Below are 23,841 nucleotides of genomic sequence, written 5' to 3'. Positions count from 1 at the left end.
GTGAATACAAAACAGATTCCCGCTTTTGTCCATTTCCAGCTTCTCTCTGGGGATCCGGAATGGGTCCAGCTTCAAAACGTAGAAGAGGAGGAGGAGCCCCTCCCAAGCAGGAAGGGGCTGAAGTAGAGGCCAAGGATGACCAGTCCCCAGTTCTGGGCCTCTGGGAAGAGCAGTGGCTTAAGGGCCAGTAGCTTGAGTCCTGATGTTGGTAGACAACCTTGCTTGAGGGTTAGGACAAAGGCCATCCAAGTCCTTGGATGAGGCAAAGGTATTATTCCTAGGCTTTAATGAGGCTGAGGAGCCATCTCAGGACTTGGCCATGCAGATGCGTCACCTCAGGACCTCCATGAAGCTGAAGAGTATCAGTAGCCCTGGATAAGCCTGAGGGGCTGACCCCTTCCCAGAGAGACTGGGGAACCGTCCTTAATCCCATATGAGCCTAAGAGCAGAATCTAAGCTGTAGGTCTCAGCTGAGGACAAAGCTGATGGCAGTCCTTACCTTGGTCCCAAGCCTTGGACAAGGGATGGCTGGGGGCCCAGGAATGATGGTGAGTAAGCACCCAGCACCCAGGGGCCTACCCTAAGCCCAGAACCAGGCTGAGAGGTCACTTGGGTTCAAGTGGGGTTGGGGCAAAGACCTCTAGGGAGGTGGTCTTACTGACTAAATCCAGATAACAGATATCTGTGCTGGAGATGCTCTTGTTTCTCTGCTTAGGGAGTCAGCAGCAATGCGGGGCCCTCCAAGCAACCCCACTTCAATGCCTCTTGTTACTAGGCCAAAGGGCTCTGCAGGTAACTCTGTTGTCTGTGGCAAATCTTCCTCCCAACCAGGGGCTGCTCCAGGAATCCTGGGAGAGACAGGCATGGGCCCAGAGCCCATCACAGTTCCTACTTGGTTTCAGAAATCTTGGGGAAAGAAAGGGCACAGTTCTGCAGATCCCCGTCCTCACAACAGGTGAGAGAGCTAGCATTGAGCCAAAAATGAGAAGTGCATTCAAGCCCAAGCAGGTAGCAGCTACTGGATTGTATGGTGAGGTGATTCAAGTCTTAGAGTTGCTACTTTCTAGTTGACTGACCTTGGTCAAGTAATCTTTCTAAACCTTTATTTCTTCACTTGTAAAATGGGGTTACTATTAGTACTTTTCTGATGAGGTTATTAGAAGCATTAAATGAGGGACTTTTGAAATGTTTATTTATGTTGAGAGAGAGAGTGAAAGAGGGAGAGAGAAAGTGAGCAGGGGAGGGGCAGAGAGAGGGAGAGAGAGAATCCCAAGCAGGCTTCATGCTGTCAGTGCAGAGCCTGACCTGGGGCTCGATATCAGGAATTGTGAGACTATGACCTGTACTAAAATCAAGAGTCAGATGCTCAACTGACTGAGCCACCCAGATGCCCCAAATGAGGGACTTTTTATTTTTATTTATTTATTTATTTTTTTTTTTTATTTAAAAAAAATTTTTTTTTTTTTTTAATTTATTTTTGGGACAGAGAGAGACAGAGCATGAACGGGGGAGGGGCAGAGAGAGAGGGAGACACAGAATCGGAAACAGGCTCCAGGCTCCGAGCCATCAGCCCAGAGCCTGACGCGGGGCTCGAACTCACGGACCGCGAGATCGTGACCTGGCTGAAGTCGGACGCTTAACCGACTGCGCCACCCAGGCGCCCCAATGAGGGACTTTTTAAAGACCAATAGGGTGCCTGGCATATATTAAGTACTCATAAATGTTAATTACTTCCATTAATGGAAGGGACCAGTTTAGCCAACAAATTCAAATTCAACCACTCCCTCCATTACCCACAGCCCTGAGCTATTCAAAAACATACAAACCGTGTGTATATTTCTAGAGTGTTTTCCAACACCAACAACAAATTCTCTGTGGACTCCAATTGGGTGTCCTACATGTCAATTCAGTTCTGACACTAACTACCTGGAGTTAGCACGGAACCCACAGATTAAGGGCTTAGTCCCGTAAGACTGCCCCCACTTCAAATGCCAGTTGCAAGTCACTGGTACTTTCCATGCTGTAAATTGGTTTGACAGTTTGCTAGAATGGCTCACAGAACTCAGGGCAATACCTGAGTTCCGTTTACTAGTTTATTACAAAGGATACAACTCAGGGGTGCCTGGATGGCTGAGTTGGTTAAGCATCTGACTTTGGCTCAGGTCACGATCTCACGTTTCGTGGGTTCAAGCCCCAATGTCCGGCTCTGTGCTCACAGCTCGGAGCCTGGAGCCTGCTTTGGATTCTGTGTCTCCCTTTGTCTCTGCCCCTCCCCCACTCATGCTCTGTCTCTGCCTCTCAAAAATAAATAAACATTAAAAAAAAAAAAAAAAAGAATAACCCCCCCCCCAAAACGCAAAGGATATAACTTAGGAATAGCCAGATGGAAGAGATGCATAGGGCACAGTACAGGGTGGGAGTATGTGTGTGTGTGCAGCTCCCAAGTCCCCTCTGAGTAAGTCACCCTCCCAGCACCTTAATGTGCTTTACCAAATTTCCTCATTCGGGATTTTTATGGATTTCAATCTCTAGCCCCACTCCCCTCCCAGGATGTTGGGGATGGGGCTGAAAGTGCCAACCCTCTCATCACTTGGGTCTTTCAGGTGACCAGTCCCATCCTTAGGTTGGGTATCCCCACCCTAAATTACCTCATTAGCATACGTGCAGGTGTGATCTAAAAAGGCTCCTAATGAATAACAAAAGACTCCTATCACTTAGGAAATTCCAAGGGTCTTAGACGCTTAGACAATATTTAATACATATATATATTATGTATATATTTTTTAATTGTTCCAGAAGAGAAGAGTATTATTGCACGCAGAACTCCCACCCTGGTCCCTGCCAACTCCTAGGCACCTTCCCGACTGGTGTCCTAGAAATAATTTTTAGCCTGTGTCAGTCACACAGAGGCCCTGTCCAGATGGTGCCCAGGCCTCCAAGACCGGGTGGTCTGATGTCTGGAGGGTAGTCATGGGTCCCCGAGGTGGGGTGGGGGGTGGAGTGCCCGGGTCGCATAGGATGTCCTCATACAGGCTTAGAACCGGGCCCAAGGGCCGTCCTTGAGCCCCAGTCTGCTCCAGCAGGGCTCTGAGCAACCCCACAGTGAGAGGGGGCTCTGTTCCAGGCTTAGGGAATGGGGTGGGGGGCTCCAACTCATCTGGGAGGTGTGTCCGTATTAGAAGCAGGAGCTCAGCTGGAGTTAGGTCTGGTGGGCATAGGCGGCGAAGGTGGGGGAGATAAGCATCAAGTCGGCGGTGCTGGGCAAATTCGGCCAACAGCAGTTTGAAGATCTCGCTTCGAAGCAGGGGGCTGGAGGGGCCAAGGGCCAGGCCTGCCTCCAGGGCCCGCTGCCACTGCTCCTTTTGCACCAGCTGGCCCACAGCTTGGAGGACAGCTTTGGGCCGCCCACTGCCCAAGAGCAGCTCCAGCTCCAGTGCCTCAGACCTGGTCTCCTCCTCACCCAGTACTGCCAGGGCTCGGCGATACAGGGGCAACCCTGGGCCCCCTGCCCCCCAGCCCGGCCCACCCTGCTGCTGTGCCAACTCCACAAAGGGTGGCAGCCATCGAGGCTCCAGCCGGCAGAGGCACTGGCACAGGAGTTCAAAGAGGGGCAGTATCCCATTGGGGGGTTCCTTTCCAGCTGAAGTACCCCCCAGTACCTTCTTCCACACATCAGGGGGAGCATGGGACCTCAGCCTGCCATTCCCATCTGGCTGGAGCTGCAGGGCCCTGAGGACTGCACCCCAGGCTGCTGTAGGAAGGGCTTGGAAAACAGTGTTGAGCTGGACCAGCTGGTCTCCCATCAACTCGGTCCTCAGCAAACGTGCCACTTCGTGCTCTGCCAGCTCAGTCCAGCCAGCCTCCTCATCATCCCCAGCCACCAGGTGGGCTTTGAGCTGATCTAAGGCCCGGTAATCTCGAAGCTCAGCCCTCAGTGTGGTCACTAGTGTAGATGGGGACACATGTCCCTGGAGAATGGAGGCCAGGGCCTGAGGCGCCCGGAATGTGCTGTTGTGTTTCAGTTCCTCTGGGGTAAGCTGGGCACCCCGTAGACTCCGCCGCTGGTAGTACTCGCAGGCCTCCTCAAACACCAGGTCTTCAGCTGAAGGCACTTCAAGGCCCTGTGGGGCTTCCCAGCCTACTCGAAACAAACCCAAGGCTGAAAGCAAACGAAGACCCCCTCGGGTCTCCAACTCTTCCTCATCCTCCATGCCAGGGGCTGGGGGTGCCAATAAATGTACTCGGTCTGTACTTAGGACCTTTCTCTCCAGCAGCTGCCCGCTGCCCATGTCCAGCAGTTCCAACGTGGAGCCCAGCACACAGGCCAGAGTACCATGAAATGTTCCCAGTGCTGCAGACCCTGCCAGGCCTACAGGTGCCTCCTGCAGCGTGCCTACAGTCCGGGTACCACCATGGGTCTGCACCAGGCTCACAGTGCCCCTGAAGTCAAGCAATAGCAGGCCCTGGGGAGTTGGGGCCCAGGTATGTACAGTCAATGGCTTCATGGGGGACAGCAGCCCAGGAAGGCCTCGGAGCAGTGTCCGGAAGTCCCATGTGTCCCCTCGTACGGGATTCAGGCTCTTACAGTGGGAGAGGCCAAGACATGGGGCAACCACCATCACCTTGCCCTTGCCTGGGCTCCAAGTGAGCAGAACATGACCCACACCAGGCCAGGTGGTGGCAGTGGGCACCAGGAAGAGGTCCTTGCGGGAGGCCAGCAGCCCAAAAGAGGGGCAGTGGTGCAGCAAGACATGTGTGCGGCCCAGGTTGGTGCCGCCCTCTCCGTTGGGCTCCAGGGTTCGGAAGCACACGCAATGGCTGAAAGCAGCAGGCAGTCCCAGCTGGCCCTCCGCGCCAGCCTGACGCTCCTCGCACCACACCAGGCGGCCTCGGAGCACCGCCACGGCCACCACACAGGCTCCACCGGCTGGACACAGCTCGGTACTCCTCAGCAGCCGCCAGCCAGGCCCCACCCCGGCGCCCCACACCTCGGCTAGGCCACTCTCCCACACCAGGACCAGCGCCGGTCGCGCCGGCCACGGCAGGAAGAAGGCGTCTAGCGGTGAGGGGTGGCCAGCGGGCCAGGCACGCTCCAGCTCCGCGTCGGAGCCACGCACCGCCACCAGCAGCTGTGGGCACGGCGCCCCCGGGGATCGGAGGAGCAGCAGGTGGCGGCCGTCTGGGCTGCAGCGGACTTTTACGGCTGGGTCCGCGGCCAGCAACTCCCGGAGCCGGGCCGCGCCGCTGAAGTGGCTGAGATCCGAAAGCTGGCGCAGAGTCCCCATACGCTTCATGGTGCCGCCGGTGCCGGAGCACGCCCGGGCCTGGCCGCCCCGTGGGGCGAGGCTCGGCGCTCGGTCCGGGTTCCCGGGGGAGACTGAGCCGGGCTGAGACTTCCGTCCCCCGTCGATGAGGTGGGCCGACGCCAGGCCTGAGAGGCGGCTCCACACCGCCCCACCAGGCTAACTCATGGCTCCGCCCCGTTCACGCCCCGGCGGCGCGACCCCGCCCGCCAGGGGAGGAGCCACGGGAGTCTCGCGGGAGGGGGGCGGGGGGGTGGGAAATGAGGCTCCCGAGCACCCAAGGGTCTCAGTGCGTCCGTCCTTGTCAGCCCTACGCAAGCTCGTTGAGTCGGGATGTAGGCCCAATGCCCCAGGCCCCAAGAAGCCAAGAGCCTTACTCAGGAATCTCCCAGTCTGAGCCCTGAAGTGAACATGTCATACTCCCAAGGCTTTTCTTCTCCCCCAAGCCTCTCTCTCACCCCAACTCCTTAATTCAGTTAGTCATGAAATTTTTATTGAGCACCTACTAAGTGCCCAGCTGACTAGATAGCCTTGAACCAAACAAAACTCCAACCTCACGGAATTGACAATCTAGTGGAAAATAATAACAGTTTAATATTTCTATGGCACTTGCTGTGTAACTCCCCCCCCAACCCCCACCCAGCAACAAGCCCCTAGCACAGATACGGAAAATGGGATTTCAACCACAAGCAATCTGAATCCTGAGTCCTTGCACCATACCTCTTTACTATATCAACAATTTATCACCCAAACTAAGAATTTGCTAAAAATCAAAATTAAAGTATACTTAAAAATTTTTTTTTAATGTTTAATTTTGAGAGAGAGACCGAGCATGAGCAGGGGAGGGGCAGAGAGAGAGGGAGACACAGAATCCCAAGCAGGCTCCAGGCTCTGAGCTGTCAGCACAGAGTCGTAGGCGGGGCTCCACCTCACAAACCAGGTCATGAGATCATGACCTGAGCTGAAGTTGAACGCTTAATTGACCGAGCCACCCAGACGCCCCAAAACATACTTTAGAGGCACCAAGTGTATGTAATTTCTCTAGCAACACCTACACATTGATATGCAGGGGTCCTTTCCACCCCTGACTGCCTTCTCAGATGATGTGGTATTCCCCCTCCCTCCAAGTCCAGTCCCTCCTCATGAGTCTGCTTCTCCCTCCTTCCCCCAACAACTTCAGTGAGAATTTGCATCAGCCTCATTCTGTCCTCTTGGTCTCAGCATAGAAACACTCTCCAGTCTGTCCTGTCTTAGAACTCACTCTTTCATCCTCATCTCCCCACTACCACTACCACAGTGGCTTCCTCTCCTTTTCCCTTCAATCAAGTTTCTTGCAAAGATCCTCTAGCATTTGCTGCCTCCACTCTCTCTCCTTCTATTCATTCCTCAAACCACTACTTATCTGAAGTAGATCTTCAAGGATATTTTTATTTCCTTTTCTAAGAAGCTTGACAACCTCCTTGATAGTCCCTCCTGTGATTTCCATGGCATCTTTCTCCTGTTATTTTCCTCTTTTTTAGATAGTACTTGGTTCATCAATAAATGTTGGTATTTAAACTCTATTATGGGCCTGATCTCTCTCTCTCTCTTTTTTCTCTCTCATTCTGTATTTTTGTTGTCCTCTTCTTAGCCCATTCCTTTCTCATGGTTTGAACAATTACTACTAAGTTAATGGCTCAAAAATATTTATCTACAGTAGATATGTCTGCTGAGCTCCAGTAAAGGGTACCCACATGTCTACTAAATATCTCTGGTTGAATGTCTCATGGACATTTCAATCTCAACATGTCCTAAACATCACCTTCCTCCCCAATTTTCCTCCTCCATTTATTTCTAGTTGTCACAGGATTTATTTCATCTTTGTATCCTCACTTTTAGACGTGAGCCTGGCACAGAGAAAGACTTCAATAGATGTTTGGTGAAGGAATGAATAAGCTTGAGTGGCCACATGTCTGTGTGTGTGATATCACTGAGGAAACTTTTGGCTAAGAGTTACAGAATAGTTACAGAAATAGGCCCTCTTAAGAAAAGTGAAATTTATTAGAACATAAGGGAGGAGAAGGCTTGGAAAATGAGCAGGAAGCAAGATACTCTTTGAAGGCCGAGAAATGGGAAGCACGACTGTTTTTCAGCAGGAATCATCTGGCCAGGGTACACTTGTTATGAATAAATTTTGACCATCCCTTCATTTTTGCATCTTTTGGCCAAGAGTCAAAACCTTGGAGGCTGCACCTAGTGGTCAAAGTCAGGTCATATGAACTCACTTACTTTGGCTGCTCAAGGTCTGGTTTTCTACCAAGAATATACCCAAAGGAAGAGGCCCTCAGAATATGAGAGGAAGGGTTCAAGGCTGGATAATCAAAACAATATGACATAGGCCTTTTACTATCCCTGTTTTTCAGATAGGAAACAAAGGTTTATTTATTTATTTAAGTATATTTATTTTTAGTAATTGCTACACTCAATGTAGGGTTTGAACTCACCACCCAAGATCAGGAGTCTCATGCTCTTCTGACTGAGCCAGCCAGGCACCCTGTAACTAAGGTTTAAAGAGCTCAAGTAATTGTCCAAAGACATACAGCAAATAGGTAGCAGTTTTAGGATTCATTCTCACAGTATTCCAGAGGTTGTGCTCTTACCTACTCAGTCTATGGCCTTCTAAACTTAACCCTTGTCTGAATCTGTTTTTAATTAACTTCCTTGACATAGGCATGGACAGTGTGTTATGTTGCTTCACCTTTATACCCTCTCCTCTAAGACTTGGCCCCATCTTCACCTTCCCCCACGAAGCCTCCAGAGATTGACATGGAATTTTCCCTTCTCTGAATTTTCAGGGCATTTACAACTTGAGCCTTCCTAAGCCTGCCCTTGATAACTCACTGTCTGATTATTTATTTATTTATTTATTTATTTATTTATTTATTTATTTAAAATGCTTATTTTTGAGAGAGCACAAGCAGGAGAGGGGCAGAGGAAGAGGGAGAGAGAGAGAGAATCCCAAGCAGGTTCTGTGTTATCAGCAGGCAGCCCAAAGCAAGGCTTGATCCTGGGAACCTCGAGATCATGACCTGAGCTGAAAGGAAGAGTCAGATGCTTAACCCACTGAGTCACCCAGGTGCCCCAGCAGCCTATCTTTTTTTAAATTTTCCATTTTGTACAGAGAAAATTGAGACTCAGAGGAGTTACTTGCCCAGTTAACACATGTTACTTTGAACACACTAGGCACACAATACTGTTTGTTGAATGGATTTGTTTCCAATTTTTCATTTACAAACTTGCCATAAACATCTTGGAACATATATCTTTATTCCTATAAATGGAGTTGCCGAGTTCAGAGTCCGCTGTATTTAAAAAGTGTGTATGTATATTTCTCCCATATTTGAAAATCTGCTATTGCAGCTTGTATCCAGTAGACTCTCAATAGATGTTTCTTTGGCTAATTTATTTCTCGCGGTGCATTTCGGGAGTTGTAGTCTTTGTGATGATTGCTGGGAACCATGGTCTGAGCCAGGCTCAGGAAACGGACGTGGACGTACCTATCACACAGCGGGCTTTAGGACCCGGCGGGGCACCGTGGGCCGGGGGAAGGGTCGGGGGAGGTCGGGAGCGCGTCCGTGAGCCGAGAGTAACAGCGGCGTCGGTGGCGTCGGGAGCGAGCGGGTCCGGGAGCGGCGCGGGTGGTGGAGGAGGAGCCCGGGGCTCGGTAAGCGGCGCCGGCCCGGGCCGGTTCCCGAACCTGACCAACCCCTGCAGCTCCTGTCGGACTAGGCCTTGGCCCCGAGGCGGCTCTGGGGGCGGGGCCTGCGCTCGCCTTGGGGACGAAGGTAGTGGCGAGGGGCGGGTGGGAGGGGGAGGGCAGCTGCTGAGGCGGGCCGAGTTTGCGTGCGGCTAGGAGGCTGGGCCCGGGCTGCGGAGGGGGCTGGAAGCGGCTCGCTCCTCCAGCGGCTGGTCCCTCGGACCTTCCGGTGCCGGTCACGGCCCTCCCACTCCCTGCTGGGTCCTCCTAGGTGCCGAGATGCTGACCTTTGACCCGAGCGTGGGGCTGATCCTGCCGCCTCAAGCTGCCTCCAGAGCCTCTCCCACTCAGCTTGTCCCCATTCGAGGGAGGCCTTCTGCCCAGCCCAGCCTGGCCCTGGGATGAGGGCCTTTGGACAGGACCTCTGAGAAGGGTTAGAGGCAGGCCCGGTTGTCCTGGAAGGCCCCTCATCCTGCCCCTTTTTTCAGTCTCTGACGGGCTGCAGTCCACCTTACACCCAGAATCAATGAAGCGACCGTGTTTTCTCAGGGTTACTTGGTGCATGCCTGGGAGATGAACCTGTTCCCAGGCAGGCGTGGGGAAGAAATAGAGGAAAAGAAGCAGGTTCTCTGAGGAAGGAGAGCTATCAGAAGCCAGGGAATGCTGCCTTTGGAGACTGGGGAAGTGCGAACTTGGGCCAGACTGAAAAATGTTTCTGGATCATCAGACCTTCCCCTTTTCTTTCTCTCCAGAAAAAGTTTTGAGCTTAGTGAGGACGGTTTCTTTGCTCTTCTGAGTTCCCAGTGACTTTGTAAACCAGGACAAGTATGGTTTGTGTTCCTGTCTTAAGCACAAGTTAATGGAATTATTTTGGGTGTGTCTTCAGCTGGATTTGTGTGCACAGTACTTTCCTAGGGGAAAGTTTTTGGGATATCAAGTCTATCAGTCTAGGGAAAGGTGGGTCCTTCTTGTTAGGATTGTAAAGGGGGGATTCCCACTCTTCTTAGTCAATTGGGAAGCGTTTATGACTTTTTTTTTTTAAAGTAGGCTCCAGGCCCAGCTCAGAGCCAAAGCTGGGGCTTGAACTCAGGACCCTGAGATTGAGACCTGAGCTGAAATCAAGAGTCTGACCCTTAACTATCTGAGCCACCCAGGTGCCCCAAGACTATTTCATTGGATGTTTAGGCATTATAATTCACTCATTCGTTCAACGTTTGTGTAATAGAATTTTAAAAAACCCTTGAAAACTCAAAGCAGTTGTGACAGTTGGAATCTCACATAGAGTCAAGTTCAGAAATCATAAAACTTGGGGAAAACAGCCAATCACAAATTGGTCCAGGATATATGAAGGTGAACTGTTTATTCAACACACATCTATTGAGTAGATACTATGTAACTGGCCCTGTGGTTAGAAATAGGAGTATCTTTTCTCAAGGACATCAGAGAAACATTCATATGAAAATTATAGTGCACTGTTACATATCCATATAAAGAAATTTATACAGTGTGAAGGGAATATTGCCATTGTGTGGGAGAGTCAAGGATATTTTTGCAAGGAGGAGTTACTTTAGTTGGGTTTTGAAGGATGAGTAGGAGCTTGTACAAATAAGGTGTTCCAGTTCAAGAGCACAGCATGCACAAAGGCATGGTGAAAGTGTGACGACAAGAAATAACATGATGTTTAAGTATTAGAAATTTGTCCTAAGCAGGATGTTTGGTGGGGAACTTGCCATGAGGGAAGACTGAAAGGAGAGTAGGGAGCCATTGGAGTTATTTATGTTCGGGAGTGACAGATGTATGAATTCAAGTAATGAGAAATGTGTCAGTGAACTAGTTACCTAGAGTCTGAATAAAGTGTGGCATTGGGAACGAAGAGGAGAGGTATGGATTTTACAAATATTTCTGAGGTACGCACCATAACTTAGTGACTAGGGAGAGAGTAGGCTAAGGTTTGTAATTTGAGAGATTGCGTGAATGGGCATTTCACTGACCAGGATGTGGATTAGAAAAAGTAGAGCAAATTTTTAAGGGTTGGGGTGACTATGGAAACAGGTATGGGGGGGATATCTGGTTTGTTGAGATCAAGTTGTTTGTGGGGTGTGCACACAGAAGTGTTAGGAGACAGCTGGAAGTAAGGAGGCCTGGCGAGCTTAGTATCTTGGCCATAGCTCTCTGTAGGTGAGGCCATATATGAAAAAATCCTGGGGAAAATGATGTCTATTTTGTTTGTTGATAAGGAAGAATTGGAATCTGCACTTCTTCCATTCAGCAGTGAGCATCTCAAGGCAGGTACCATAACTTAGTAATTTTGGGTCCCCTTTTTGTCTCATACTTTACCTGTGCCATTATAAGGTCTTGATAAATGTTAGTTATTAAGCCAGCAAGAAATCCATTTACTTAGTAAGGTTGCAGTTACCTGTTGGGTTTTAAGGAGCTTATGAGAGTCTGTCTTAGAATTTTCGTTTTATACTTAGGTGGTATTCATGAGGCTTGTATGGTTGAACAGGAAAGGAAATGAAGAAGATAGGAGTGACGTGCTGCTCGAGGAGGTTCAGGGCTTGAACAGGAGATGGACAGTATTAATTTACAGGAGGCTCCAGCTCATCGAGAAGAGGTTCTTACAATGAATTCTCATTCTGGGAGATGTCAGAAAAATGTGATTTTCAGTCAAAGTCTCCCGAAAGCCTGTCAGTTTGGAGTTGGGTCCTCCTTATGAAGGTGCGAGCGTGTTCCTTCTTGTATAAAATAATTTGAAAGGGAACCTGAGGTAGCCATGTTTATTTAAACCTCTTCATCTGTATTATTAGTTTGTGCAAGTAGGCAGACTCAGTAAATTCATTTGGGACCAGACTGAATCTCTCCTGTGAAGCTACTTCACCTCTAGTGGATGCAGACAGTGGCTGATACGTAGAGTAAGGATTGGGAAATTCCTGTTTTTGCCATTTGCTGCTTAGTCTTAGGAAAGTCCCTGAATTACTTCTACTTTCCTTTTCTTTTCTTTTAAACGTTTTTTTAAATGTTCACTTATTTTTGAGGGAGAGACAGGGCGTAAGTGGGTGAGGGGCAGAGAAAGAGGGAAACACGGAATCTGAAGCAGGCTCCAGGCTCTGAGCCGTCAGCACAGAGCCCGATGTGGGTCTCGAACTCCCAAACTGCAAGATCATGACCTGAGCCGAAGTCAGATGCTCAACTGACTGAGCCACCCAGGCGCCCCCACCCCTTTATGTATGTATGTATGTATGTATGTATTTATTTTTGAGAGAGAGAGAGAGAGCACGCGCGCTCGAGAGAGCACGCATGAGCAGGGGAGGGGCAGGAGAGAGGGAGACACAATCTGAAGTAGGCTTCAGGCTCCGAACTGTCAGCATCGAGCCCAGTGCGGGGATTGAACTCACCAACGGTGAGATCATGACCTGAGCCGAAGTCGGTCGCTTAACTGACCGAGCCACCCGGGCGCCCCTGTTTCTACTTTCAAGTGTAAGCTGAACACCCATTCTGAGGTGAGCCCTGTAGACCACATGCAAGATGTGAATGCTGCCCCATAGTGGCTCATGTACCTACTGGATCAGGCTGGTTCTTTCCTAGTAGAAAGTGGGGATGATGCTTGTCAGACAATGTCCTGACTTGACTGGCTTTTCTTGGATAAGGTGGGAACGTTGATATTACGGATATCAGTTTGGAGTTTCCGCAGAACTTTAACTGAATCTGGATTTTGAGTATTCCGTTAGTCAACACCTGATTTTTTGCGCTACTGGGATAGTCTGCTAGGACAAAGGACTACCAGAGAAGGATTTAGTGTCTTTACCACTTTCTATAGCTGTTTTACTTTGGCAAGTGAAATCTTCATTGTAAAATTATGGTAATTAAGTACCTACTACAATAGTACCTATCTACTTTAAAGGATTAAATAAAGTATATTTAAAGCACTTAGAACAGTGCCAACTATATAGTCAGTATTCAGTAGTGTTATTTATCATATGTCACCTTGATTGGAAGGCTGTGCTGTGAAAGATTTGGAGGAATGAGTGATGAGTTCCCTCCCCAGGACTTCATAAAAGCAAAGTGATAGCCTGAGGGGATGGTGGCCTATCCTTTAGCTCTCCATGAAGAAATTCAAAGAGGTGGCTTCATGAGTGCAGACCTCACTCTGTTTTTATTTTGGAGATAAGAGAGACTTGGAGTGACTAGCACTAGAAACCCGTTAAAATGGAAAGGCATTATATGCTTCAGAGACAGTCTGTGGGGTGGAATTGGGGGAACCAGTGTCCCATGCTATGAGAGAAGCTGTGGCGAGGAACCACGTGGAACAGTAGGATGTGAATCCAGCAAGTGAACTAAATCCTCGGTCCTTCGGAAAGAAAGAGGCATGTTAGGAACTGGTTTGAGAAGGTAAGGGTTGGAGTGTGGAAGTAGAAATACTCTACGTTTTCTTAAATGTTTATAGTGCTAGTATTTACCTTCAAGGAGTGTGGTATGCCTTTCGGAAGAATTTAGGGAGCAGATAACTTCTGCCTAAGGATTAGACACACACACATATACATACGCATACACACACGTGTGTACCCATGCTTCTGGAGAAATTGTGGACTTTTAGGAGAGCCAGGGCAGGAGACTATATTTCTGGTTTTATAAACATACTGCTTCTTGTGTATTGAGTGAATGGCCAGTGATCAGACAATGATAATATTTGACTCAGCTAGCCACAGCTTCTAGGGAGACAGGATTTTTATCTCCTTCACTTGAAGCATTTTAGATTACTGTAGTCAGTGTGTCTTGTAGTGGTCTATCACAGATGGACAAACTGGGGCTGAGGTCCTAAGGGAGGGGATGCCATTGGTGAGTTAGCGTGGGGAGAATGAGCTGGGAGTAGGTGAGGGCTGCTCCAGGGCCTTTTCTAGAGGTGACAAGTTTTATTCATCCTCTCAGAATGGTCCTCTGTTTAGATGTTCCTTTCAAAGCATTTGATGAGTTTCAATGCTTTGATGAGTACTTCTCAAACTTTAGTGAGTATCAGAATTACTTGGGATAAAGTTTTTCAGCCTCGTTAACTTTCACATATTGAGCCAGATAATTCTTTGTTGTGGGGACCGTCCAGTGCGTTGTAGAATGTTAGCTTTCCCCTACCTAGTAGATGATAGTAGTATCTCCTTTCCCAGTTGTGACAGACAAAAAATGTTTCCAGTCATTAATTTCCCCTGGAAGGCAAAATTGCCACAGTTGAGAACCACTGACCTGGGGTCATTATTAAAAATGTAGACCCCTAGTGTCAACTGTACTAAAAAAAAAAAAAAAAAAAAAAATCTAGACCCCTGGTCCTTATCTTGAAAAGTCTGTTTCAGTAGTGGGAAAAGGGAGCTTAGGGATCTACATTTTCAGGAGGCACCTCAGGAGGTTCTGAAACAAGTGATCACAGCTCAGTGGTAGCAAAGTATAATCGTTCCTAAGCTGAGAGCTGTATAGATTTATACTTGACTTGCTCTGCATTTCATCTTTCTGTCTTACCTTACTGTATCTTTCCGTTCATTATCAAATTTTGGTGGAGAATTATCCTTAAGAGCACTGACTAAGCTCAATTAAAATTTTATCAGGGCGCCTGGGTGGCTCATTCAGTTACGTGTCCCAACTTCAGCTCAGGTCATGATCTTGCAGCTTGTGAGTTTGAGCCCCGAATTGAGCTCTGTGTTGACAGCTCAGAGCCTGGAGCCTGCTACCAATTGTGTGCCTCCCTCTCTCTCTCTCTCTGCCCCTTTCCCGCTTGTGCTCTCTCTTTCTCTCTCTCAAAAATAAACATTAAAAAAGTTATTATCTGGGCGCCTGGGTGGCTCAGTCGGTTAAGCGGCCGACTTAGGCTCAGGTCATGATCTCGCGGTTCGTGAGTTCGAGCCCCGCGTCGGGCTCTGTGCTGACAGCTCAGAGCCTGGAGCCTGTTTCAGATTCTGTGTCTCCCTCTCTCTGACCCTCCCCCGTTCATGCTCTGTCTCTCTCTGTCTCAAAAATAAATAAACGTTAAAAAAAAAATTAAAAAAAAAGTTATTATCAATTAAATCTTTTTGTGGGTATTAGTGAGTTTCAGCTGTTTTTTTTTTTTCTATTACCATATTGGATACATCTATCAACTTTACTAGACAGATTCCTTTCCAGTGTTTTCTTCCAAGTTTTTCTACCATTCCATTCATTTGTATGTCTTTTTCACTTTACCATTATCAATATTTATATACAATATTTATATATATATGCATGTGTCAGACACATGCATATGTATCTTTTACTACTTACGGTGGCACTTCTACCCATTGGCAAACTAGAGTGTTGAAACTCAAGATATCTGGACGTCCTAAAGTTTGTTCATGGAGAACTGGCCTGGAACCTCATCTCAGTTTCTCTGCAGATCCTCAGCTTTGTTTATATATAGGTTACACCACTTCTGCCCACTCTTCTGCCTTTTGAGAGACAGGGTAGCATAGTGTTTAAGAGCAGGGATTCTAACATGTGGCTGAGTTTGAGTCCCTACTCTCACACTGGCAAGTTTTTTTTGTTATTTTGTTTGTTTGTTTGTTTTCGTAACCCCTTTATGCTTTAGTTTTCTTATGGTAAAGTTCCAGGATCATAGGTCTGTGAGGATAAAACCAATTAATGTATACAAAGTGCTTATAACAGTGCCTGGTGCATAGTAAATGTTAAGCAAATGTTAATGTTTTCGTTGTTATTTTTGATTAGTGTCCTGAGTGTGCAAGTTGGGGTCCCTGCTAGTTCTAGTGTTTTGCATGGGTGCTGTTAATTTTCATATACGTATGATTGCACAGACTTTTTAAAAAATTATTTATGTCTATTTTTTAAAAATATTTATTTTTTAAAGTTTTTTTAAAATTTATTTTGAAAGAGAGAGAGAGAGAGCAAGTACGTGGGGGAGGAGCAGAGAGAGAGAGAGAGAGAGAGAGAGAGAGAGAGAGAGAGAATTCCAAGCAGGCTCTGTGCTGTCAGTGCAGAGCCTAATGTGGGGCTCCATCCCACAATTGTGAGATCATGACCTGAACTAAAGTCAAGAGTTGGGGGCCCCCAGACTTTTTTTTTTTTTTTTTTTTTTTTTTAGTTCAAGGAATAGCTTACGTAATGGAAAGTGTACAACTTGATGATTTTCTTTCTTTTCTTTGTGTGACCTCCACTCTGATCAAGATAGAGCACATTTTCAGCACCTGAGTATGCTTCCTTGTGCCACTTCCTCCCATTCATTACCCCACCAGAGGTAACCACTGTTCTGACCTCTGTCACCATGGATTAATTTTGCTGTCTTTGAACTTCATATAAATAGAATCATTTGCTTGTACTCTTTTCTTTCAGAGGTTTTTATTCAACATCTGTGAAAGCGATCAATATTTTTTCAGTAATTTGTTCTTTTAAATTTCTGGGTAGTACCCTGTTCTACGAATAAATTATAATCTTCCCATTCTGCTGATGGACATTTGAATTCTTTTTTATGTATGGAAAAAACTCACAAAAACACAAAATACCCACTTCAGAAACCTTTCAACATTTCAAAAAAGGAATGTTTATTATAATCTAGGCATTTTGGCTCTTCTGTTCCTCGAACACGCCAAGTATGTTCAAATCTTGGAGACTTTGCATTTGCCATTCCCTCTATGCCTTTCCCTCTTAACACTTTTGCCAAGACTTTCATGTGGCTGTTTCCTTCCTGTTATTTTGGTTCCAGCCCACATATTACTTGTCATAGAGGCCTTTAATCTCTCAGTCTAATGTAGCCCCCCTATATAGTTTGTCTTCAAGGTACTTATCACTTGTTTGTTATCTTTTCCCCACTCTAGAATGAAAACTCTGAAAGCAGAAATCTTGTCTGTCATGTTCACTTCTGTATCCCTAGTGCTTGGTACCAAAAAGGTGCTCAATAGATATTTGTAGAATGAATGAATGCCTGATCTGTGCATATGTTTTTTCTTTCTAGAAGATGGGCACATTGGTTTTTATTCATTTTTTTTTTTTTCTCCTTTCCTTTTTCCTTTTCTCTCTCCTTTTTCTTTTCTTATGTACTGGTTGAAATGTTTTAGGATGTTTACCTCAGCATCTACCTATAGGTGGTGTTTTGGAGCTTCACTCACCAGTGAAGAGAGGGTGATACTTGCTAACAGTCCATTACCAGTATGAACCTAGAACCCCAGTCCATTAAATTTGGAAGCCTATAGAGAACCGTTCCATGGCCTCCCCCCGGCCCCCGGGTTTATTGAATTGAGATATAATTGATATATTATTGAGATTATAATTAATATATAACATCGATATATAATTTTAAAGTGCACAATGTGATGATTGGATACACATATACATTGTGAAATGATTGCCATGATAAGGTTAATTAAAACATTCATGCATGAGGCACCTGGGTGGCCCAGTCAGTTGAGCGTCTGACTTCAGCTCAGGTTATGATTTCATGGCTCGTGAGTTCTAGCTCTGCGTTGGGCTCTGTGCTGCGAGCACAGAGCCTGGAGCCTGCTTCAGTTTCTGTGTCTCCATCTCTCTCTGCCCCTCTGCTGCTGCTGCTGCTGCTCTCTCTCTCTCTCAAAAGTAAATAAACATTAAAATTAAAAAAACACACCATTCATCTATCATCTCACATAGGCATATTCATGTTGTTGCAAATGGCAGAATTTCCTTCTTTTTTGTAGCTGAATGATATTCCATTTTATGTGTGTATCACATTTTCTTTATCCATTCATTTATTGATAAGACTCTTAGGTTGTTTCCATAGCTTGACTATTGTGAATAATGCTGCGGTGAACATGGGGATGCCGGTATCTCTTTAATGAGACAGTGATTTCATTTCCTTTGGATATATACACAGAAGTGCGATTGCTGGATCATAAAGTTTTATTTTTAATATTTTGAGGAACCTCTATACTGTTTTCTGTAGTGGCTGCGCTGATTTACATTCCCAACACTGTACAGAGGTTCCCTTTTCTGAACATACTTGCCAGTGCTGCTTTTTACAGATTGGCAAATTGAAGCCCAGGGAAGGAAAGGAAATTAAAGTTTACAGAATGAGTGTATAAGAATTGGGGCTAAAACTCAAGACGTTTTGCTGTTATTTAGTATTTTTTTTAACTTTTTTTTAATGTTTATTTTTGAGAGAGAGAGAGTGTGACAGAACGGGAGTGGGGTAGAGTGCCTTTCTCTCAGGCAGAGAAAGAGGGAGACACAGAATCTGAAGCAGGCTCCAGGCTCCGAGCTGTCAGCACAGAGCCCGACGTGGGGCTCGAACTCACCAACTGCAAGATTATGACCAAGCCGAAGTCGGATGCCCATGCCTCAACCGACTGAGCCACCCAGGCGCCCCAAGCTGTTTTGCCAGTTTTATTGAAAAATAACTGACATACATCAGTATAAAAGGCGTAACAGCATGATGGTTTAAAAAAAAAAAATTTTTTTTTTAATCTTTATTTATTTTTGAAAGAGAGACGGAATGTGAACAGGGGAGGAGCCGAGAGAGAGAGGGAGACACAGAATCCAAAGCAGGCTCCGGGCTCCGAGCTGTCAGTATAGAGCCCAACACGGGGCTCGAACTCATGAACTGTGAGATCATGACCTGAGCTGAAGTCAGACGCTCAACCCTCAACCGACTGAGCCACCCAGGCACCCCTGTGGTTTTATTTACATATATCGTGAATTGATTACCTCGGGTTTCATTAGCCTCTGTCATCTCGTGTAGATACAATACCAAGACTTTTGATAGATTAACTCTGGAAACTCTCTGGAAATTAGAGTGAATTTCTTTTAAATTAATTTTCTGCTACTAGAGTTGGCATGTATTGTCCTCAAGAAGACAGTAAAGTCAGTGAATAACTAACTTGCTTAGTGTAACTAGCATTTCTTGTGTATTAGGCATTGGCAGAGTTTGGCTTTAGGTTTTAAAATCTTGATATTTGGTTGTTTTACCCTGAAGGGATTTGAAATGATGTGCATTTAAGACAGTCGTGGCTGGATTGCCTTAAGATAGAATTCTTAAAAAGTTGTATGACTTGAGTCTTTCAGAGAGAAGTTGTTCTGTGGGTCATGGGATTGGCAGTCCCTGAGGTTTAGTGATAAAAGACTTCATTGATATACCATTTACTGTTGGGTTGGGGGATTCGAAACCATTCCTAAGTTTGATGGTAAGTGAAATTAGGATTGATATGTTGCCTTATTCTTTTTTATATTTTGCCTATTATCTCTTATTTCTGAGAAACCGTGTTAAAGCCTAAGATGGCATTTCTGTGGGATTACAGTGGCTTTGCTGTATTTACTGCTTCGCCAGAAGGATTTAAAAGCCCGGATCAACAGAGGTCATAGTGTAGTCGCAGAATGCTTTTTTTCCTTCCTCATGATGCCATAGCATTTTCTTTGTACTTTTACTCTATTTCGCATGATTCGCCTAGTGCTGTGGGGTTATCATGTGTCTGATGTGTCTGTCTCTGCCAATCGATTGAAAGATCCTAGAGGATCAGCTCTGTAGTTTCATTTTTGTAACCCCATAGTGCCTAAATTAGTGTCTTAACCACATTTAGATTTTTTTTTTTAAGTTTATTTATTTTGAGAGAGAGAAAAAATGCGAGTCAGGGAGGGGCAGAGAGGGAGAGGGAGGGAGAATCCAAGACAGGCTCCACGCTGTTAGCACAGAGCTTGACGTGGAGCTTGAACCCATGAATGGTGAGATCTTGACCTGAGCTGAAGTTGGATGCTTAACCGACTGAGCCACCCACGTGCCCCTAGGTGTTTCTTATGTGTTTGTGGTATTTCAGTGATGCTGAGAGAATTATTCAATGATATGTCTAGTCCAGGGCCTTGTTTTACTTGTAAGGAAACTGGGAAACACAGTGACTTGCTCCATTTCATCTAGGTGGTTGGAACCTAGTGTTCCAGTCTCAGTTTTGCTGGTTGGTTGGTCCATAATGCCTTGCTGCTCCTTAGCTGCTACTGGTTTTCTACAAACAGGAGGGGTTTTGTACAAAGGGGAGAAAAACCCTGAGAAGACATAAATAAATTAAACTCACATTACGGATGTGTCCTACCAGTCAGATATTTTACTTTCAAATTTAAGAGCAGAGGCTTAATTTCTGAAATCCCCCCCCAAAACTTTGTAATACAGAGTTCTACACTTCTCTCAGTCCTCAACCCTAGAAGCAATGTTTTCTATGTTCCATGGGTTAGAAGTGCTGGCAGGAGAAGGAGACTCTGTTGTCAGTTTCCAGTCACATTTCAGGCACCTTGGGTGGTAAATTCCAATTGTCTGTGATGGTGACAGAGAGTAATGAGACAAGGCTCTTGGCTGAATTTCCCCCCTGCTCCAAATGAGGAAGAGTGATGAAAAGAATTTAACTTCTTAGGAAATCTGGTACTTTGGATGGAATTGTTTTTCCCTCCTCTCCTATTCCCTTTTGCTTATTAGAAAGTATTGATTCTGAAATAGAGAAAGTGAGTTTATTAGATTTGGGGTGGACATTGATTAGCTGTAACCCAATTATAAATCCTCAGAGGGGCATGTTTGTAAACAGGTGCTTCTCACACCCAGGAACTAGTGGTTCCTGCTATTCCCACTAATCAACTGGTTGAAGCTGAACACATGAAAGGTCTATATCTACTAAGTTTAGAATTGCATTGCGTTTGATTTATTTTAATAGGATCCTGCTGATTTCCAGTTTATTTTCCCCCGATAAGGACATCTTCCTCTTGACAACCTATTTAAAAGACACAAGAATGTTTTGAACAGAGGCTGTATTTCATGCTTTAAGGTAAAGCCATGATCAATATAGTATAAATTGCCCCAAAGAATCTTCTCTCTCTCTCTTTTTTGGTTGTTGTTGTTAGTTTTTTTTCCTTCAGTTTTCTCTGGACCATAGTGCTTATAAAAAAAAAAGGATAAGATTGGGGCGCCTGGGTGGCTCAGTCGGTTGAGTGTCCGACTTCAGCTCAGGTCACGATCTCGCGGTCCGTGGGTTCGAGCCCCGCGTCGGGCTCTGGGCTGATGGCTCAGAGCCTGGAGCCTGCTTCCGATTCTGTGTCTCCTTCTCTCTCTGCCCCTCCCCCGTTCATGCTCTGTCTCTCTCTGTCTCAAAAATAAATAAACATTAAAAAAAAAATTAAAAAAAAAAAGAAAAAAGAAAAAAAAGGATAAGATGTGCCACAGATGCTGGATATCTAGTTGGAGAAATTTTCTGTGCTTTGTGTTTTTTGTGCTCAAAGGTAAATCTCCTTTTTGGCTATATATATTAGAGAAAGGCCATGTCTGAGATACAGTCTTTTAGGTGGTGGATGCATCTCTTCCTTAAATAAAATTTTGATTTTGATTTGAAACATAGCACATATTTTCCAAAAGTCACTGAACAAAATTAATTTTGTTCTGCTGCTTTGGGTTTGTCTGGAAGTAAAATCAGCCTCCTTGCTACTGCCCACACTTGCCATTGGATGAGATTAAGTTTCACAACTAGAGCCTAGAATTTAAGAGAGAGACAGGAATTTTGTCAACAGTAGAAAGAATCTGGGAAGTGAGGGGAAATGTGTAAATCCACAGTGGAGACCTGTGGGATTTCAAGTTCTCCCTTGTAAAAACTTGAAATTCCTTTAAACAAGATGGGGAAATTGGGCGTGATTCATGGAATTGCTTCTATAAAAGAATTGAAAAATACTTTGAAGTTTGATCTGTAATAGTGTTATATATATAATTAGATTTGACAGAAGTAGATTGTTATGTTTGGTTATTTTGAAATCAGATTTAATTTTTGTCCTTATAACTGCTATTTTCTGCCTTGGGTCTCTTTCCAGAGGAATTTCTGAAGACAGTCAAGTGCAGTGTGATTTATGAGGCAGTGAAGGCCAAGCACTTTGCAGTGCTGAGGACTTACTTACTTTGGGGAAATCAATGGAGCACATCAGTCTGCAGCACACTTCCTGCCTTAATGGTCCTGAGCTCAATCAATACTTGTAATTTAACTTCACCATCAGTCTGTGGGCAATGTGTGCTTTGTAGCCTTCCTTCCATCAACCTCAAATATATGGCCAGATCTATTCTAGTTGGAGCTAGTTACACTTTCTTTCCTGGTTTTGGATCTGGTGTAAGTCTTGTCCACTGGCAGGTTTTAAAGATGTAAAATGTGTTTTGCTGTAGGCCAAGCAATGATTTAAGCCTTGACATTACCTGGTCAGGGGATGGGGTGTTGGACAGATGCACAAGATCTATTACATGGTTTATCATTTTTTTCTTTTTCTTAGAAAAGTTCCCATTGAGAGCTTTTCAACAGACCATCCAGCATCTTGGAGAGCATTTCAGCACTGACTGTGGCTTTCTTTTCACAGATTCTCTAACCATGGCACAGGTGGAGAAAAGAGGGGGTTTGCTCCGGAAATCTTCAGCTTCCAAAAAACCACTGAAGGAAAAAGTGGTGCTGATGTATGATGAGATCTTCATGGTAAGGCCTGGAGCTCTGACAATTCTGCACAGATTGACTCCTTAGTTTCTTGTACCAAAATGAGAAATAAGCTCACCTCTGCCTGCTACCTTCTAGTTCTTTAGAGGGAGAATGAGGGCGAGGATGAGAGTGAGCTCTCTCCTGGTAGAGATCATGATCATGTATTAATTTATATGTATTGTTGTCATGTTGTTCTTACAGATTGTTGCCATGAGCCGGGTAAAACAATTGAAAGGAGGGAGGAAACCTCGGGAACCTTTTTTTCCTGAATATCTTTTTTTTTTTTTTTAATGTTTATTTATTTTGAGAGAGAGAGTGTGTGAGTGGGGGAGGATCAGAGAGAGGGAGAGGGAGAATCCAAAGAAGGCTCCACGCTGTCAGTGCAGAGCCTGATGCGGGGCCCGAACCCACAAACCATGAGATCGTGACCTGAGCTGAAATCAAGAGTCAGACGCTTAACCGACTGAGCCACCCAGGCACCCATTTTTTTCTGAATATCTTTAAAAACTTGTCACCTGCATGACCCAACTTACGGACTCTTCTATCCTAAATGTTCCTTGAAGTTTCTTTTGGTCCTAGAATTCTATGATTCTAAAAGATGAACTGTTCTTTCTCTCTCAGTCTCTCTCTCAAAATGAATAAATAAACTTAAAAAAAAAAGATGAACTGTTATATTTCATCTCAAGTGCCTAGTGGACGGAACAATTGCTTAGTCTCTTTCATTCTCCAACTCTATAAGATAACTGATGAATTATTAGTGATTAAGTGGGAGATTTCTTTGGGTCTTCATAACTGCTGATTGACCATGATCCAAGCCTTTGTTTTAAAATTTACCCTGTCAGGGAAGGTGAGAGTAAATTAGATACTCTGCAGGGGTACTTACCTTTTGAAATTCTGATCATAGCTAGCATATGTAAAACAGAATAATACTTCTAAAAAGAGTTACTGAGTATTGAATTTTTACTATGTGCCTGGCATTATTCTAAGTGCATCACTAAGTTCATTATCTCTAATTCTGACAAGAATGCTGCAAGAGTGCTATGTTTTCACATATGCCATGTAAAAGAACATTTCACAGATGAGGAAACTAGGGGTCACAGCTGGAAGGTAATGGAGCCATGGTTTGAACCCTAGTGTTTGACTCCAAGGCCCTTACTTGTTCAACTTTGTCACATGGCCCAGAATAAATAATGTGATCAAGTAAAACATCTAACTCTTGGGAAACCTTAGAGACAGTTTGATTTGCAGAAAATTAATACAGAATTGCGCAGATCAGCACAGTGTGGAGCAAATGAGTGGGTACTTGGGTCCTGTTAGGGCTCTCTCTATATGAAGTAAGGTTGGCATACATAGA

The 23,841-nt window shown here is 45.5% G+C and overlaps 2 protein-coding genes across 2 annotated transcripts in view; one reads left to right on the top strand and one right to left on the bottom strand.

The window, feature by feature from the left end:
- Positions 1 to 2,746: 2,746 nt before the first annotated feature.
- HPS6 (HPS6 biogenesis of lysosomal organelles complex 2 subunit 3) lies at positions 2,747 to 5,483 on the bottom strand. Its single transcript, XM_019459229.2, has one exon. It carries the CDS (start codon positions 5,292 to 5,294, stop codon positions 2,886 to 2,888), a length of 2,409 nt encoding a protein of 802 aa, XP_019314774.2. The 5' UTR covers positions 5,295 to 5,483; the 3' UTR covers positions 2,747 to 2,885.
- A 3,389-nt stretch (positions 5,484 to 8,872) lies between these two features.
- The window catches only part of ARMH3 (armadillo like helical domain containing 3), a 174,105-nt gene continuing 159,136 nt past the window's right edge, over positions 8,873 to 23,841 (top strand). The window contains exons 1-2 of the mRNA XM_019459228.2: positions 8,873 to 9,006; positions 22,375 to 22,487. Of these exons, the coding sequence (XP_019314773.1) occupies positions 22,386 to 22,487 (102 nt within the window). The 5' untranslated portion in view covers positions 8,873 to 9,006; positions 22,375 to 22,385. The remainder of the gene's footprint in view (positions 9,007 to 22,374; positions 22,488 to 23,841) is intronic.

This window comes from Panthera pardus, unplaced genomic scaffold (genome assembly GCF_024362965.1).
Source record: "Panthera pardus isolate Hobbes unplaced genomic scaffold, ASM2436296v1 HiC_scaffold_22, whole genome shotgun sequence".
NCBI lineage: Eukaryota > Metazoa > Chordata > Mammalia > Carnivora > Felidae > Panthera > Panthera pardus.
This window is presented reverse-complemented; position numbering and strand designations above follow the sequence as displayed.